The 16,174-nt window shown below is 48.0% G+C and overlaps 1 protein-coding gene across 6 annotated transcripts in view; it reads right to left on the bottom strand.

The window, feature by feature from the left end:
* Positions 1 to 11,236: 11,236 nt before the first annotated feature.
* Positions 11,237 to 16,174, bottom strand: part of OXNAD1 (oxidoreductase NAD binding domain containing 1) — a 40,959-nt gene continuing 36,021 nt past the window's right edge. For all 6 annotated transcript variants that reach the window (XM_036078086.2, XM_036078085.2, XM_036078084.2 and 3 more), the window contains 3 exons: positions 13,373 to 13,615; positions 12,473 to 12,581; positions 11,237 to 11,815 (listed from right to left, as the gene is read on the bottom strand). In XM_036078086.2, coding sequence (XP_035933979.1) covers positions 11,661 to 11,815; positions 12,473 to 12,581; positions 13,373 to 13,615 — 507 coding nt within the window. In that variant the 3' untranslated portion in view covers positions 11,237 to 11,660. The remainder of the gene's footprint in view (positions 11,816 to 12,472; positions 12,582 to 13,372; positions 13,616 to 16,174) is intronic.

Raw genomic sequence — 16,174 nt, 5'->3', positions numbered from 1 at the left:
TCCACACCTTCCTGCTATCTGGCAAAATATCAGTCTACCTGAGGTGGTTCTGAAATTGGCTGGCCTTAGAATCCCCGGGGGAGCTGGAAACATTCCTGCTACCTGGGTCTCATCCGAGACTCGAGTGGTCGCTCTAGGGAGTGGCCCAGGCACCAGGTTTGTAAGCCCCCCGGGGATTCCAGGTACAGCCCAGGCTGAGAGCCACCGGCCGCAGGGTTGCTATGAGTTGACTCACAGCTTGTCCCTTGTGAAATGAAATGCTTTTTCCAAAAGGTAGGTAACCAGGGCCCTAACAATCCCAGCATCCTACATGTGCATTTCAAGTGGCGGGATTCCTGAAGGAAATTGTATTCTCCCGTGGTGGCCTATGGGGTAAAAGGCCGTCGTTGGCACTGACAAGGCCCCGTGACCAGGAGAGTCTGTAGAGGCTTGGAATGTTAGGCTCTAGGTTTGTGCACGCAGTCAGTCTTTGGGGCTGCACCTGTCAGCAGGTCTGGAAGGAATGGGGAGTCTGGGTGTGATCAGCTGACTTAAGTGGGGACCTAAGTGACTTCGATGGTCCTGCCGCCACCACCATGCAGCCCGACGGGGCATTCCGGGGAGTCAGAGGTACGGCCATCAGGGGAGGCCACATCCAGCCTCACGGGAGGGACTGAGCGACTGCTATAGAGGTTTCTGGTCGTTCTTTGGCTCAATCGTTCGCCTGTGGAAAGAGGTTTTTGGAGAGGGAAGAAAAACTTCCCCCAGGAACAAAAGTTCTTCTGAAGCTGTGGCTGAATTCTGAGTCTCTGGCTAGGAAAGTATTTCCAAGACCTCCTCACCACCTCCAGAGGGGCTCAGGGGAGGGGAGTGCATGGGGAGGAAATCTTATTCCGCTTCATGAGATGCAGGTGTAGTGCTCTCAAGTGCACCTGGGCACAAGGTCAAGGAACTGACACATGAAGAGCCAGAGGACACCCATGTTAAGGAAGCGGGAGCCTGTTTGATACTGGGCTCCGTGCAGTAGAAAAAGCCCAGAGGGTTTGGGAATCAGCTGGTTAGGATGCTAACCTGTGCAGGTAATCGCAAGTTAATTTCTTCACATCTCCAAGTACCAGTGTCCCCATGTATGAAATGGGGCTGATACCCACCTCATCAGATTTTTGGATGCAAACGATGTACGCAAAGGGCTTGGTGTTGGGGGGCAGGTAATCCTAATGCTGCCAGGTAACACACGTGGCAGAGGCGGTCAGTGTTCAGCCAGTGCCCTCCCTCTCCTCTACTTCCGGCCCCTCTAGCAGTCTGGGGCCCTGTGACTGGGTTCTGGCCAACGGGACAGGAGCAGGTGGGACCGAACTTTACAAAGCACCGCATGCTACCTCTGCGCTCTCTTCCCCAACACCCTTGGCAGAGTTCAAGAAGGACCACGACATGAGGGTGCAACAAAATGAGCTATATGCTAAACCACTGGGAATGTGAGGTTTATCTGTTATGGAAGCACAGCATAGCCATCCTAACAGAAATACTTTAATAATTTAGTTTATAATGTCTTAATGTATTTGTTAGTGGTTTTTTTAAAAAGATTTTATTTATTTATTCCGAGAGTGTGTGAGCAGGGGAAGGGCAGAGGCAGAAGGAGAGAATCTCCAGCAGACTCCACGCTGAGCGCAGAGGCCAATGCAGGGCTCCACCTTGCACCCCCGAGATCACGACCTGAGCTTTCGGAAAGCAAGAGTCCGGACGCTTAACTGACTGTGCCACGCGGGCCCCCCTATTTGTTAGTGGTTTATAAGTAACAAGACGGCCACCGTTAGTCCAGTCCTTGTCTGAATTTTTTCACATCTCTAAACTGATTATACTTCACTGGAGTTATGCTTGATGGGACCAGCTTCAAGAAAACATGAGGACGAGACGTTCTAATTCATTTCTTATGGGGCACATTTTATCAGTACTCTAAGCATATTCATCATGGCCGGTTCGCTTTGGGGCCTAGCCCTCGGATGTAGCAGTGCTCATTAGGAGGTTCGTCTTCATCCAAAACTCATCACTCAGGCAACCTATTTCAGTTGTGCGGGGTCTTGCTGACCCTGGGAGGGACCCCGGGGGACAGCACAGTCTGGGCTCCCATCGCGAGGAGGCCAAGAGCAGCTGCTGGGAGTAAGATGGACTGGTGCAGGGGTGGATGAGAGGGAGCAGGACAAAGGAGGATTGCGCGTCGGCAGCGGCCTGGCGGTGGCTCAGCACTGACCCCCCAGCTGTCCCAGCGGCTCCGGCTCCAACAGCCCCGCAGACGTACTGCAGCCACTGCGTGAGCGCTGCACAGTGGCCCCTGGTGACGCGCACGGTGGCCCCTGGTGACGCGCACTCTGCCTGCTCGTAGACCTGCCTAAATGAGTTGTGCAGCCTCCCGGCAGGGTCGGCCTTTCCTGGACCCGGTCCCCAGAGTTTGGCACTGGGAAGTACGTGGACAGTAGATCTAAGGACGAGACCCAACAAGCCTTTGGCTGGGATTTCTGAGGTGACTGGCCAGAGAAGGAGGCAAAGCAAATGGGTATCACAGCTTCCTGTTGAGCGCGATCGTTTCTGTGGCCAGTTAAGAAAACTACCCCGGGTTGCAGAGAGCTGCTCTCCGAACCCAGCAGGTGCTTGCTGCCCCAGCCCCTGCAAGACGGTGGGCTGTGGCGTTTCCCTGCAGAGGTGGCCGGCGCCGTGGCCGGCCTGTGTGTTTCTACGGGCACGAGGGATCAGCTGGGTCTCCATAGACATCCGGAGTTTTTAACTCCTACACCACTGTGCCAGGTGCTGGGAAGACCGCAATGAACGGGCCAGAGCCAGTCCTGGCTCCCTCGGGGCTCCCAGCACACGCTAGGTGACGGCACCAGGCTCTGTAATTGGGGGGCTGCGTGGAGAAGGGCCGGCTGCCAGGAAGGCCTGGGCAGGGAGCGAGAACATGCTCAGGGAAGGCTTGCTGAGCCACCAGCCATCAGGGGAGCGGTCCACGGGGGGGCAGTGGGCCTCGCAGCTCAGAGCATGGACTCTGGAGCCACGCTGCCCGGCTGGAATCCTGACTCTGCCACTTACCAGCGTGTGGCCTCTGTGCCTCGGTCACCTTGTCTGTAAAATGGAGAGAAAAGTTGTGAGAATTAAATGAATACATGCAAAGTGCTTCGAGGACATGTGGCGCACCGTAAGTGCTATGTAAATGTTAGCAACGGGGAAGCAAGACTGAAAAGGAAGAATTTGAGGGCAGGCTCTGAAGAAAGCTTCTGTTCAAGTAACTGAAAGAAATCTATGAAAGTGGGTTTGCAGAATGTGTGTGTGTGTGTGTGTGCGTGCGTGTGTGTGTAGGGGTGGGGAGTAGCAGCGAGGAGAGCAGAGATGGATGGGCCAGGGCCTGAGGCAGGAGTAAAGGGGGGCCGTTGATCAGTTTTAAGTAGGGAAATGACATTAAATTTGTATTTTTAAAAGGTCTCTCTGGCCGCTGGAGGAGAAAGTTGTGCAGGGCGTCCAGGGAGGGGCCGAGGTGTAAGTGAGCCCAGTGTTTCAGTCCAGGTGGCAGTGTGGATGGTTTGCACCTCGGTGAAGCAGGAAGGAAGGGGACAGCCTTGAGAGTCACTTAGGAGCACAGACTGGAGCTTGCAACTGACTGGAGAGTGAGGGAGTATTGCAGCGACCAGCCACACTGGAAACCGAGGAGTACTGTCCTTATTAGAAGTTATTTCCTCGGAATAATAAATACCCCAGTGAGACTGCCATTGCTCAAAAACTTTTCTAGCACCTCTCTCTGTCACAGATTAGTTTTAAGGATCTGAATGACTATTCTACAAAGTTACTAAAACGTAAGTCTTGACAGTTTCCTTAAGACCCAAAGAATATGTCTTTAATTTCTGGAGGGAGGGAGTTGTTGGCAAACAGAAGTGGCTGGTGGGGAGGTACCATGGGTAAGGCATGTGGTTGTGCGACCACAACTCTGTGTCTTGGGTCGGAAGGACAGAGCCTAAGTTTTGCCCCAAAAGATTTTTTATGGCGATGCTGACAATTATAGCCACGGCTGTCCACGGTGGGGACTGTCTCTTAGAAATGGAGTGAAGGTTGGGGTGGGGGAGCCTTGGTGGCACGGTTGGTTGAGGGTCCAACTCTTGGATTCAGCTCAGGTCATGATCTCAGGGTTGTGAGATCTAGCCCCACGTCAGGCTCCATCCTCAGTGGGGAGTCTCCCTCTCCCTCTGCCCCTCCCCAACTTGTGCACTCGCTCTCTCTCAAATCAATCAATCAATCAATCAATCAATCAATCTTAAAAGGAAAAAAAAAAAGAAAAGAAATGGAGTAAAGGGATTCATTCAATCCAGAGACAATTTAAAGACATGGATCCCACGTTGGTTGATTGGTAAAAGAAAGCAGGCTTTCCACCCTGTAACGAATGCAGTCTTTAGTAATAAACACTTCTGTATTTAAATGTGCTGCTCACTAGTTCAGTATGGCTTGGGATTTTTTCTGCTTCCTCTAAATAATATAAACGCTTAATGAAGGTGAGAAACAGATTTCACTTATCGGGGTGAGTATTAAAATTCTTCCTGCAATGAAGCTCTATGAACCTTTCTGGGTACCTCCGCTCTTGTTGATTCTTCAACAAAAAGAACAAGAAAATCATCTTGGAAGGAAGGACAACTGGCAGGCTTGCCGGTTTCTGGCTCCACGAAATGCCTAAGTTACTAACCACCGACAACTCTAACTTCTCACGAAGCCAGGGAGCTATCCATTCAGCTGCTGTCTCAGTCCGGCCCACCTTAAGCCCCAACAGGCAAATGTTGTCAGTTTTCTTTCTTATTAATGGTGAATCCACCATTTCTCCTGAGCCCCAGCTCCAGAATTTAATCAGCACTACAGTGCAAAAGTCCTCTACGTCAAACCAAACTTTTCCCTTGCTTCAGTCCAAGGCAGTTTCTTCTTCTTCTGTCGACACTGGAGATGCAAACAAGGGCAACTGCAACAGTGAATCAAAGATCTGAAGACAGCTAAGACCCTCCTTAGTCATCTCTCATCGGAATGGCCAACCTCCATTCCCCCCCCGCCCCCCACCGATCTCTAAGGCCCATTTTTTCCATCAGGAAATTGCAGAATGGTCATGCCGAAAGGGATGGTCAGTTAGGTAGTCCTACCCACTTGACAGATCAGGAGAGCAGGGCATGGAGGGATGGTGAGTCATGCAGGAAGCAAGCTGTAGAACAGGGATGATTTAGGTCTCTCCGTGCCAGGCACCCTGTTCTCTCCATCCTACTAAACAGCCAACTAAACTTGTCCTATTCTTTGTTTCTTCTCTCTAGGCTCCTACAGTCCCTAAGAACAGAGAGGCTTAGTTGGATTTTTAAAAAATCTCACTAACTGGAATGCTCTGGCAATGGGCTGTTCTGGTGACATGAGTCTCTCTCTTAAAAAAAAAAAAAAATGGCGGCCAGTCTACCCTGTTAATGGTGGGAAGGCTTTTGGAACAAGCTCAAGGATGAGTCTGTGGGGCAGAAAGCCCTCTAAAAGGAGAGGAAGGAGAACAAGTCCCAGTCCCATAGTTCTAGCTTTGTCGCTCCCAGCCATGTGCGCCTGGGCAAGCCGTCTAACCACGCAGTCTCATTTCCCTTATTGGTAAGATGGGATGGCGTCATCACCCTGATGCCCCTGCGTACTGCACATAAATGTGGATAATTTAATGAGATAAAACAAACTAGAGTCAAATGTCAATACTTCTGTAGGATTCACTTGAAAATAGAACTCTAACCAAAATCTAGACCACCAGTGAATTCAGGTTAACCCCTAAGTTACTATTTCCCCTCACTTCTCCTCTATCACTTACCTGTGAAAAGGAACCTATACCACTATGCATTAGATCTTTGTGTTTAAATAACCTGGAGATGAAAAAAAGGAGGTAAAGAAAATACAGAATATACTAAAAAGCTAGAATAATTAAAACAGTGTTATACCAGAGTAGGAACAAATAAGTAAACCTATGGAACAGAGAATCTAGGGGAAAAAAATCCATCTGTAGGTGGGAATTTCATATGTGATAAAGGAAGCATTTCAAATCATTGGGGAAAGTGTGGAATATTGGATAAATGGTGGTGGGCAACTGGAGAGCCATATGAAAAGATCAGATGCCTATCCCCCGTCAAGCACAAAAATTAATTCCCAATGGGTTAAAGACCTGCAAAAGTATCAGAAGACAATATATGCATAAAAGCTGAGGGAAAAGATGGATATATTTGATTATATATAAATATAAAACTTTGGTGTTAAGTTATAACAAACAGAACTCAGGGACAAATAATAGACTAGGAAAAAACATTTGCAACACATATACAGGCAAAAGATTAGCATTCATTCTATTTTATAAAGACTTACAAATCAGACATCAAAATGGACATGAAGTGTAAACACACCATTCTAAAAAAAAATGGCTAAAATACTTTAGCTATCTCCTGGCATTTTTTTCAAAAGTCATCTTTGACTCAACCGACGAGGCAAATACACTTTAAAGACTTAGACAATCCAGTGTTGCCAGAAGGTAGAGAAATGGGTACTTTCTTACTCTACTAGAATATAAGTCAACTAGGCATTTCACAGGGCAATTGGGCAATACCAGCCAACTTTTGATCCAGAAATGACACTTCTAGTAATTCCACAGGAATACATGCACAAAAATTACACAAAAAAAGTTTGTTCACCACAATACTGTTTGTAATAGGCCCAGACTGGGAACAACTAGATTTTCATCATAGAGACACAGTTACGTACATTACGGCATATGCCCACAGTGTGGAGTGTGCGAGAAGACTGAAATTCACAAGCACACAAATCTGTGTATGTATACAAGGTGAATATACTGTAAAATGTCTAATACCTAGCAATCTCTTTATATAGAAGTTCATTGTAGGCCAGGGAATGGGATGGGAGAGAAGAAAACTTTGGCATTTTGGTGTACATACTTTCATATTATTTGATTGTTTACAATCATATTTATCAAGTAATTAAAAAAGGACAAAGGAAGAGACAGAATCTTGGTAAGCTGAAGCAGAGTGAACTGGGACCTGGGTATGAGACGGAAGAGACGAGGTCAGACTTATGGGCTCCTGCAGGGTTATTAAGAACCCGGAACAGACTGGACCAAGATGGCTGCTTGACAATGAGGAAGTCTGGATTCCTGAACACAAACACTTTTCAATGCATGCCTCGAGCTGATGGTGGATTAGGAGGTATCTTCCTAAAAGTCATCACCACGCTTGCTGCGGAGGCACATATTAGGAAAGAATAATATGAAAGACGAGGCATCTATTTCTCTAAGATGAGAATAGAAGACGTCTTTGAGTTTCATTTAAAATAAAATGAAAGAACAGCGCTTGGGTTAAATTATCAGCACACGATCATCTGCAGTACCCAGGAATGAAGGAAATTGCTGTTTTCCATCCAGAAAGAAAAAAAAAACCTCAGGCAGGGGAGCACGACACCGGACAATGCCGCAAGCACGCACATACTGCGCTCACACAAGTGCATGTGCACATACGTGCAGCAGCTGTGCATCCCTGTAGAACAACTCTCCTGAGCTCTAGAGTGTGGGCACAGCCCCTCCCACGGCCTCCCCCGCGCCTCCACCCACAGGATGTCATCCTCCAGTGACTCGCCCAGCCAGCCGCCTTCTACAGCTTCTCTTTCCACGGGTGACAGGTGCAAAAAAAAACCACTTTTCTCTCCAAAGCATTTCCACTTCCAATCACAGAAAAAAAAAAAAAAAGTTTTCCAAACTCCTTAACTTGCTCAAGACAACCTTATATTTTCCTATCTTCAGTTTCTAGCCCGGTGACTGCACATACTAGATGCTCAATAAATCACACTTAACCGAGTTATCATCCTCCAGAAAAAGTCCTCACCTCCCCAACTGGTATCCCCCTGAATGATTCTTTCATAGTTTTTCAGGCTGTTATCTCTCTCATCTTAAAAATACTGTGGTTTAGTCAATAGTACTGTACCAATTTACCTGTACTGTTGACTTCCTAGTTTGGGCTAAATGCACCAGAGTTATGTAAGATGTTGATATTCAGAGAAGCTGGGTAAAACATAAATGGGAACCCTTTGCAACTCTTCTATAAACCTAAAATTATTTCAAAATAAAAAGTTTTAAAACAAAACAAATTTTAAAAAATGAATTAAAAAAACGGGGGAGTTCTCTTGACTCTACTTGCCTTTCCTATCTTTTTCCTTCCTTTTATAGTAAAATTCTTTGAAACTATTATCTATACCCACTCGTTACAATTTTTCTCCCAGTTGTTCCTAAACCCACTCCAATAGGTTTTCCTTCTTCGTATGCTTTCCTTGATTACACCCATCTTATGGAGATCGCCAGTGACCTTCCAGTCGCTAAATCAATAGCCGCTCATGGGAACTCATCTTTCCTGTCCTACCAGCAACATGACACAGCTGGCCAGTCTGTGCTCCTTGAGACAGCTTCTTGACACCACACTCACCTCCTTTTCCTCCTTCCTGCTTGTTAGAGCACTGTTGGCACCTCTGAGAGCCCCAACCCTCATCAACCCACACAACCAACACAACAGGGGTCGCCCCCCAAACAAGCTGAGTGTTGGAAAATTGGCCACAATGGGTACAGTCAAATGTACAGAAAGTCATGAGTTCATAATGATACTTAAAAAAATCTCACTGGTGACCATCTTTGGAGGTTGCTAGGGCAGCAACTCTTACTAGGCCAATTGATAAAGGGCAAGAATCAAGCACTGATTCTGTGTTTCATCATTTTTATAACAAGATCTTTTTAAGTAGAGGCTACCGACCACAACCAGGGTTCCAGAGAACATCTTCATCTCAGAGTTCCACATCCACCTGCAGACACCCTGTTGGTGAGGAATGGTAGACGATTTGGGAAAGACCAAGTATTTGATCCATTTTCTGGAGAGCGCTGATGCTCACAGCAACACTTCAAGTTTGAGGAAGACTCGGACATCAGCTTAACCCATCTCTTGCGTAGACTGGAAAAGGGTCTCCTGTCACAAGAAGAAACAGCTTTCCACAGACTCATTGGGCCAGAAGGATCTTTTAAGAATCCCTTTAACACAGCTCATCAGCTCTGGGCAGGTCCTTTCAGCCACGTGAGAAATATTCCTTAAAGCACCTGTCATGTGCGAAGCACACCGCTGAACAAGACAGGGCCCTACCTGCATGGAGGTTAAAGGTCAGTGGACTAAACCTAAGTCATCCAGCCTCTTAAAATCCTTTCTTAAGAGGACAAGGAATAGCAAATTAATACCACACTCCAGCAGTGCTCTACCAGGCACTTTATATGTTTTATCACATTTAATCCCTGTAACAGCCCTAGGAGGTATGTAGTATTATCTCTGCTTTCTATGCACTTGCAAGTGTGCGCACGCATGTGTGTAATTACAAACTGAGGCATGCCACAGTTGAGTGACTCGCTCAAGGTCATCTATCTAGTGAGCAGTATGAACCCAGCAAGGGCTCTCTCCAGTCTGCATTCTCAGCCACCACACTATAAATTCAAGGCGCCCTGGCTGGAGATGTGGACTAGCCTGGCAAACAAGGGCAACGGGCCATTCTCGGCCAGCAGACCAGAAATGCTGTCCAGCCCTCGGCACCCGAAACGACACAGAGCTGGAAGAACGACAGTCCAGGCAAAGGTCATGACCTGGCCTGTCTCAGCAGGTTACAGATGGTGACAGGGAGTCACCGGCAGGGGGGGCGGGCAGGACAGGTGGACCTTGCTCGGCGACAACAGCAGACAGACAGGCAGACGGGCTGTGGCGGTGGGTGGACGGAGGCGGTGCCTGGCACCCCCCTGGGCTCCCATCATCTCATGCTGCGCTCAAGATGCTCGCCCTACACCTCCACTCCCCGTGCAGAAAGGCCTGGGTGGCCACTTGCTCTGTACCTTGTGTCCCCTTCCCCGCTGGCTGCCTTTGCCAGTCAGCAGAAGGACCCCCCTGCTGCTCCCACACCCCTGAATCTCATGGTGCTAATTCTCCCATGCCTCTTGAGTACTCAGCTCTCAAGCCCAGCCCTTGGGCCTGGGCCCTTTGGGGCCAGTTGCTGAGCCAGGGCTCCTTACAGTAGCCAGAGCTTCGCATATTCCCCTCACCTCTGAAACGCTGATGACCTCTGCCTTGAGTAAACTTTGAAATGCCCATCAAGGCAACACCCCCCCCCCGCCCCTTCCTCCTGCTGAATTCGAATCTGGGATTGAAACAGTTGACAAATGATCTTTGCTTAAAACTTGACAAAATTCAAAACGGGGCAGAGGCTAAAATCCTGGTGCCAGCCATCATCAGTCCCCATAAATCAATTCTGTGTTTAAGCTCCGAAGTCCTCACACCGTGAGGCCTGCAGCCACAGAGATGACAAGGTACAAGCTGTCTTTTCCCAACAGCTCAGGAACAGAATCCCAACTGGGGCTCCTGTGTCTCCAGAACTGATCTTTCCTTCTTCCCAGACTCCCCTTACCCTCACAGTAAGGCTACCAGTTCTCCAAGCTGGTAGCCTTGGGCCCGACACTGTGTGTCACAGAATGGCCTGGCCTCAACCTATGCACTCCTTTTGGATTTTCTAAAAATCTAAAGGAAGGCAAGAACAGCAGTCTGCTTTCTAGCAGTTTCATTAGAGCAGCCTTGGGATGAGGCTCCACCATTGTCTCTACCCATCCTGGGGACTGCCTCCCAAACCCTGGGCTTAGCAAGGAGGTGCATGTCAGTTGCTTTCTTTCAGTCATTCAACAAGTACGTGTCGAAGATCTGCTGGTGCCAAGAAGAAATCTGGCAAAGAAACGAAATAAAAGACTGAAAGACAGGATTTGGAAGTGGCTCTGTACCCCCTAATCAATCCTCACCACATTTTTAGAGCCAGCCAGCCTAGTCATTGAAGGCAGATCCGACATGCAATGCAGCAGTCACCAGGGCCTTTGTCCCAAACAAGGAACCGCCCCCTGCAGAGAGTGTGAAGGCAGGCGGCCAAGACACAGAGCACAGGAAGGGTTTCGTTTGAGAAGAAACTAACAATTAGTCAGGATAATGCACTTAGGACATTCATTAACATTAAGCAAACATGCCAGACACTCAATTCCCTAAAGCAGTTTTCCTCATAATCTTCCATTTCCAAACCCACCTATGATGGTCTGAAGAAGCAAGGCTTCGGGCTACAGGGAGGTGAATGAAGGCATTAAATATAAAGAATTTTCAAAGTAAAATGATTAGGACCGTGTTTAAATTATAAGTTTATTGAGCATAAGATATAAAGGTTGCTATCAAATGAAGATAGCTTACATTTTACACACAAAACAGCATTCTTATATGATTAAATTTAAGTCTATGTCTCTTTTTACCCTAAGAGGAAAGAAAACCTATATTGACCAATTCAAGATATATCATGAGATAAACAGTTATTAATAAAAGAAAATCAATAAAGTAAAAAATAATTGAATCAATGAAGTCTTTGTAAAAAATTTATCATCTAAGTCTGTCAGCTGGTTTTTCTTTTATGCTCCAGCTGGTCACTTAGTTCAACCTTAAAAAAAAAAAAAAAAAGCTGAGCAGAGGTAAATTTGTCGTGCCACAAATCATAGCTCTGTTGCTGTCCTGGGTAGATTTCACAGCTTTCTCTTTTCTATCTTTGCCCGCTCCCTACCACCACTTCTCAAAGCAAATGTGTTCTTTGGGAACGTGGCTGTTTTCCAGTTGCTTGGAGAAAAAGTCTGTCATGGGAGGTGGGCCACAAATATAGAACAAAGTCTCTTGTGAAATATGATCTCTTATCTCCTTCTCCGTTATTCTTCCTTCTACCAAAAAACAGAATAAAAACCAAATAAGCCAGACACGCCTGTACTGAAATGAGGAAGGACTAACTACAACTCAGCAACGGGGTTTATTTCCAGTAACCCAAGCTCAGGGCGTCTAGTGTGGACTCGTTCACACAATGGCTCCTGGTGGCAGCACCAGACGCCAGACCCAAGCAGAGAATGCATCACCAGGTTCCCTAAGCTTACGGCGAGCAAAGTGGGGAGCTAACCATCATGCACTCTTCAGACAGGGCCAGTTAGCTTCCTGATCTCTGGCAGAGATTCAGAACTGGCTTCAGCAAAGTAAATAAACTGGTGAAAAAAATCTTTCCAAGCAGGGGAAACCACGGGTAATTCAAATGCCATTAATGGCAAACGGCATCAATTCAGTCGAGGCTGGAACATAAAATCTTTGGATGTATACTACAGTGATGACACAAAGGTCCCCTTAAAATATGTGGAAAATAAATTTTTAACATGGGCAGTAAGAACCCCATATATAATAAGGAAATCCAACCAAATCTCTCGTTTTTCCATGATGAATCACCTCCCAGTTCCCCAGGTAGTAACATCCCAGTAAAGCAACTACCCTCCACCAGCGGCCCGTGCCACCAAACAGCCACGTGGACATAGTCAAAATATCTCTGGGAGACTCACCCGTGATGTATGGCTTGAGTTCTGTACTGATTTGGGCTGTCTGTTTCGTAACATGCAAACTGCACGCAATCTTCTCAGGAAATTCATTTACTAAATCGAGGATATTTTTCTGGAATGTCAAACGTATTTGGTCACACTACAATTTTAAAAAATCAAAACAGATGTGCACAGCCACTGCCGCTGAACCCCGACTCCCAGTCTGCACACGTCTGCCACTCTCTTCCTCTCTACTTAGAGACATATTGTTTGCAGCCTCGCAGGCCGGAGCATTCACAGTACAGAGGGCTAGTTGGCTTTAATTGAAATCTGAATATGCTAACAAGCATATTACTAACTCTCCGGGAGTTTTTTCTTTTCCCTTTTTCTCAAGCAGTGGCAATTAAGCAGCAGTTTCACTGACCACAGTTGTGTCTTTTAACTGTTTCTGTTCTTTTGTTCATCCCTGCAGCTGCAAGGCAATCCAGAGTGAAAGCCTTCTCCTGTCAAGTGTACTTCCTTTCAACAGATGCAGCCGAGGGGGGTTTCCGTCACCCGGCGGGGGCCGAACTCCGCGCGCCTCACCTCCTCTGTTATATAACCCGCGAGCCCACCTGTAGGTCTCCTGACTCCGCGGATGCTCGGGGCTGTGGCCACCTTTCTGTTCATCGGCCTCCAGATTCAGGCCCACCAAACCCGTCCTGGCCTGTCCTGTCACTTCACCGGGAGCCCCTCAACACAAGCTGTTTTTCTGTCCTAAGAAGTGGTGGTTAATTCCCCATCTGAACATGATTAACGTCAAGCCTTCTGTTGCAACGAACTCTCGTAGAGAAGACAGAGTAACGGAAGAAAGTTCCGGAGACGACTCCCACCCCGCCACGAGTTTGCTCAGGGCACGCTAGCAAGTGTCCGTCTCTCCCCTACCTTAAACAGGAGCTCACTGGTATTCTGGGCACTGTAGAACAGCTTTGTCGTCCCCATCTCGTAGCCGCTCCCTCTGTGGGCCCGTTCTCTGTGGAGGTCGGCCGCGTGCCGCAGGATGGAGAGCAGGGGGTTAATTCCGACCCCTCCTGCAATCAGCACGAGGTTTCTAGAGGCATCTGCAGGCTGCGGGTCAAAGAAGAACTCTCCACCCACTCTCACGGCCACTTCAGAGTCAAGTGTACACTACGGCAGGAAAGAAAAGATCCGTGAGTCCTTTGGGGCACAGGCCTTACACCTCCCGCTCTTCTTCAAGAAAGCGGACTACCTCTGCCTCCTGCATTTTTATCCGTGCTGAGGACTGTTTTCACCGCCGGCTCCCACTTGTCCCACTCGCCCATCACACAGGCCATTCACTGCTCTGCCTTTGTGATCCGTACCGCCTAGCAGCTCCAGAACCCAGGAGAGGGGGACTCCCTTCGGTCATTTTGCCACTTGCTCACTTCTTAGGCGATGAGCCGGGCTGTGCAACAGGCACTGGACTCAGGGCACAGCTCTGAAGCATGAGTTTCCTTTTCGGCTCGAAGCCATGGAGCTGAAACAGGCAGGCTGGGGCAGGTGTCATTACGCTGCGGCTGCCCAGGGCTTGTCAGAGAACACTCTGGGTACCGGGGGGCCCCCTCCGGGCCACCAGCAGGGCACAGCCAGAGCTCTGCTGCGCAGGCTTGAGGCCGGCCCCACGGTGCTGGTCGGTGCTGTGCGCTTCTCCCCAGAGCAGCAAGGACAGGCACAGAGGCTTCACTCACCGGGGGGCGACTACCACACCCCCGACCCAGCAAAGCACCTAGTGGGTGAGGTCACTTAGACCCGAACGACCATCAGAGCTGAATGCACTGGTTCTCCATGAGGGTGACAGAGACCCCAAAAGGAGGTGTTTTGGAAACACGTGGTGATACTTTTTTATTGTCACGATGGTTTGGAAAACCCAACTGGCATTTAGAGGTCAGGACCAGAGATGCTAGCTAGATGTCTTGTGCAGTTAGCAGTGCCCTGGAGCTGGCTCCCACTCAGCTGATGGTTAAATTTTGAGGAATTTCGTGAACCAGGTTTGGTTGGGGTTTTTTTTAAAGATTTTATTTATTTATTTGACAGAGAGACAGCACAAGCAGGGGGAGCAGCAAGCAGAGGGAGAGGGAGAGGGAGACTCCCCCACTGAGCAGGGAGCCCGATGCGGGGCTCGATCCCAAGACCCTGGGATCATGACTTGAGCCGAAGGCAGCCGCTTAACCGACTGAGCCACCCAGGCGCCACGTGAACCACTTCCTACTGGTAGTTTGAATTCAGCCACTGAGGGAGTATCTGCAACACAGAAATCAGCAAATGCTGCAAATCACGACTTTTTGTACTCAGCCAGTTTAGCAGCACAGGATTGCCCTGCAGAAACTTCTGAATGGCCCATGGGACATACATGGAGGTGAAAACTGGTTTGTAATGATCTGAGACTAGATCCTAACTCATTTACAAAAAACCCAAAGCACTGTGTACGGACAGATCTAGTGGAGTCCGAATGTTCCAGACTGTACTCTATTGTATCCAGAACATTACCAAGTATGCTCACTGTTCTGGCCAGCCACATCCCAGCTGGTAACATGCACGTGTGGTTCTCCCGTCACCAGGCAACAGGCAGCACCATCTGCACCTGTAGACGGTGTACTCACGCCGATTCCACGCTGAGGAACAGCCGTCTGACTACTTCATTCTCTCTTCTAGTTAAGCTCTGCCCAACCACTGATCTAGTGAAATACACAGTCTGTGACTAGGAATCCCCCCTCCTTTTTTTAATTTCTCCTTGGCATTACATTTAGAGAATTATGTCACCAAAAAAAAAAAAAATATTCCATGTGTTGATTACATTAACTTTGAATTTCATTTCAGGATAGTTCTAGAAAGAGGGCAGCGGATCTGATAGGGTTGAGACCTCTAGTTTGGATAAAATGTACTGATGTAGGAGTCAGAAGACTGAATTTTAATCACAGCCTATGAAATCCATCAAGTTCCTTCATTCCCCTGAGCCTCTGCTGCCGCATCTGTTAAATGGGTACCAACACCTGTCCTGCTCACCTCACAGGGCTGTGGTGGCCATCACGGGATACCCGGCGGGGAAGAATTCCCTGCTGGGCTGCTGCCATCTAGCTCTATTACAGGAGGGGGTTTTAGTCACTGAAGCTGCCAGGGAAGAAAAAGTGCTGGGGGTGCCTGCTCCTTTCTTCCCTGCCACTAAAAGGCAACCCAGAACTAAAGAAATTTATATGAAGAGCAAAAGTTGGCTCCATTACATGTTCCTGATGTAAATCAACAAAATGAACTCCCTCCTAAGAAGCAATAAGTTATCATGTGCTTTTTAAATTCCAAATCCTCAACATTCACTCCTTGGAGCCCTGCATGGCAGGTAGGCCGTTAAGTACTTATTTTTTTAAATTTTTTTTTAAGATTTTATGTATTTATTTAAGAGAGAGAGCACAAGCAGGGAGAGCAGCAGAGGGAGAGGGAGAAAGAGGTCTCCGCTGTGCAGGGAGCCCGACGCGGGGCTTGATCCCAGGACCCCGGGATCATGACCTGAGCCGAAGGCAGACGCTTAACTGACTGAGCCACCCAGGCGCCCCCAGTTAAGTACTTTTTGAAATGAATTTAATTTGGGGCTTTACAACTTAAAGAAGAAGTTAAATCTTAAAGAGGAGTTAGTCTCAGAGAAATGTAAGAAAAAACGATAATTATTTTCATTCACAAAAGAGGTCCCTTCTGGTA

Source organism: Halichoerus grypus, chromosome 1, assembly GCF_964656455.1.
Source record: "Halichoerus grypus chromosome 1, mHalGry1.hap1.1, whole genome shotgun sequence".
Classification (NCBI taxonomy): Eukaryota; Metazoa; Chordata; class Mammalia; order Carnivora; family Phocidae; genus Halichoerus; species Halichoerus grypus.
Note: the sequence above shows the minus strand (reverse complement) of the source record. Positions and strands in the feature narration are given on the sequence as shown.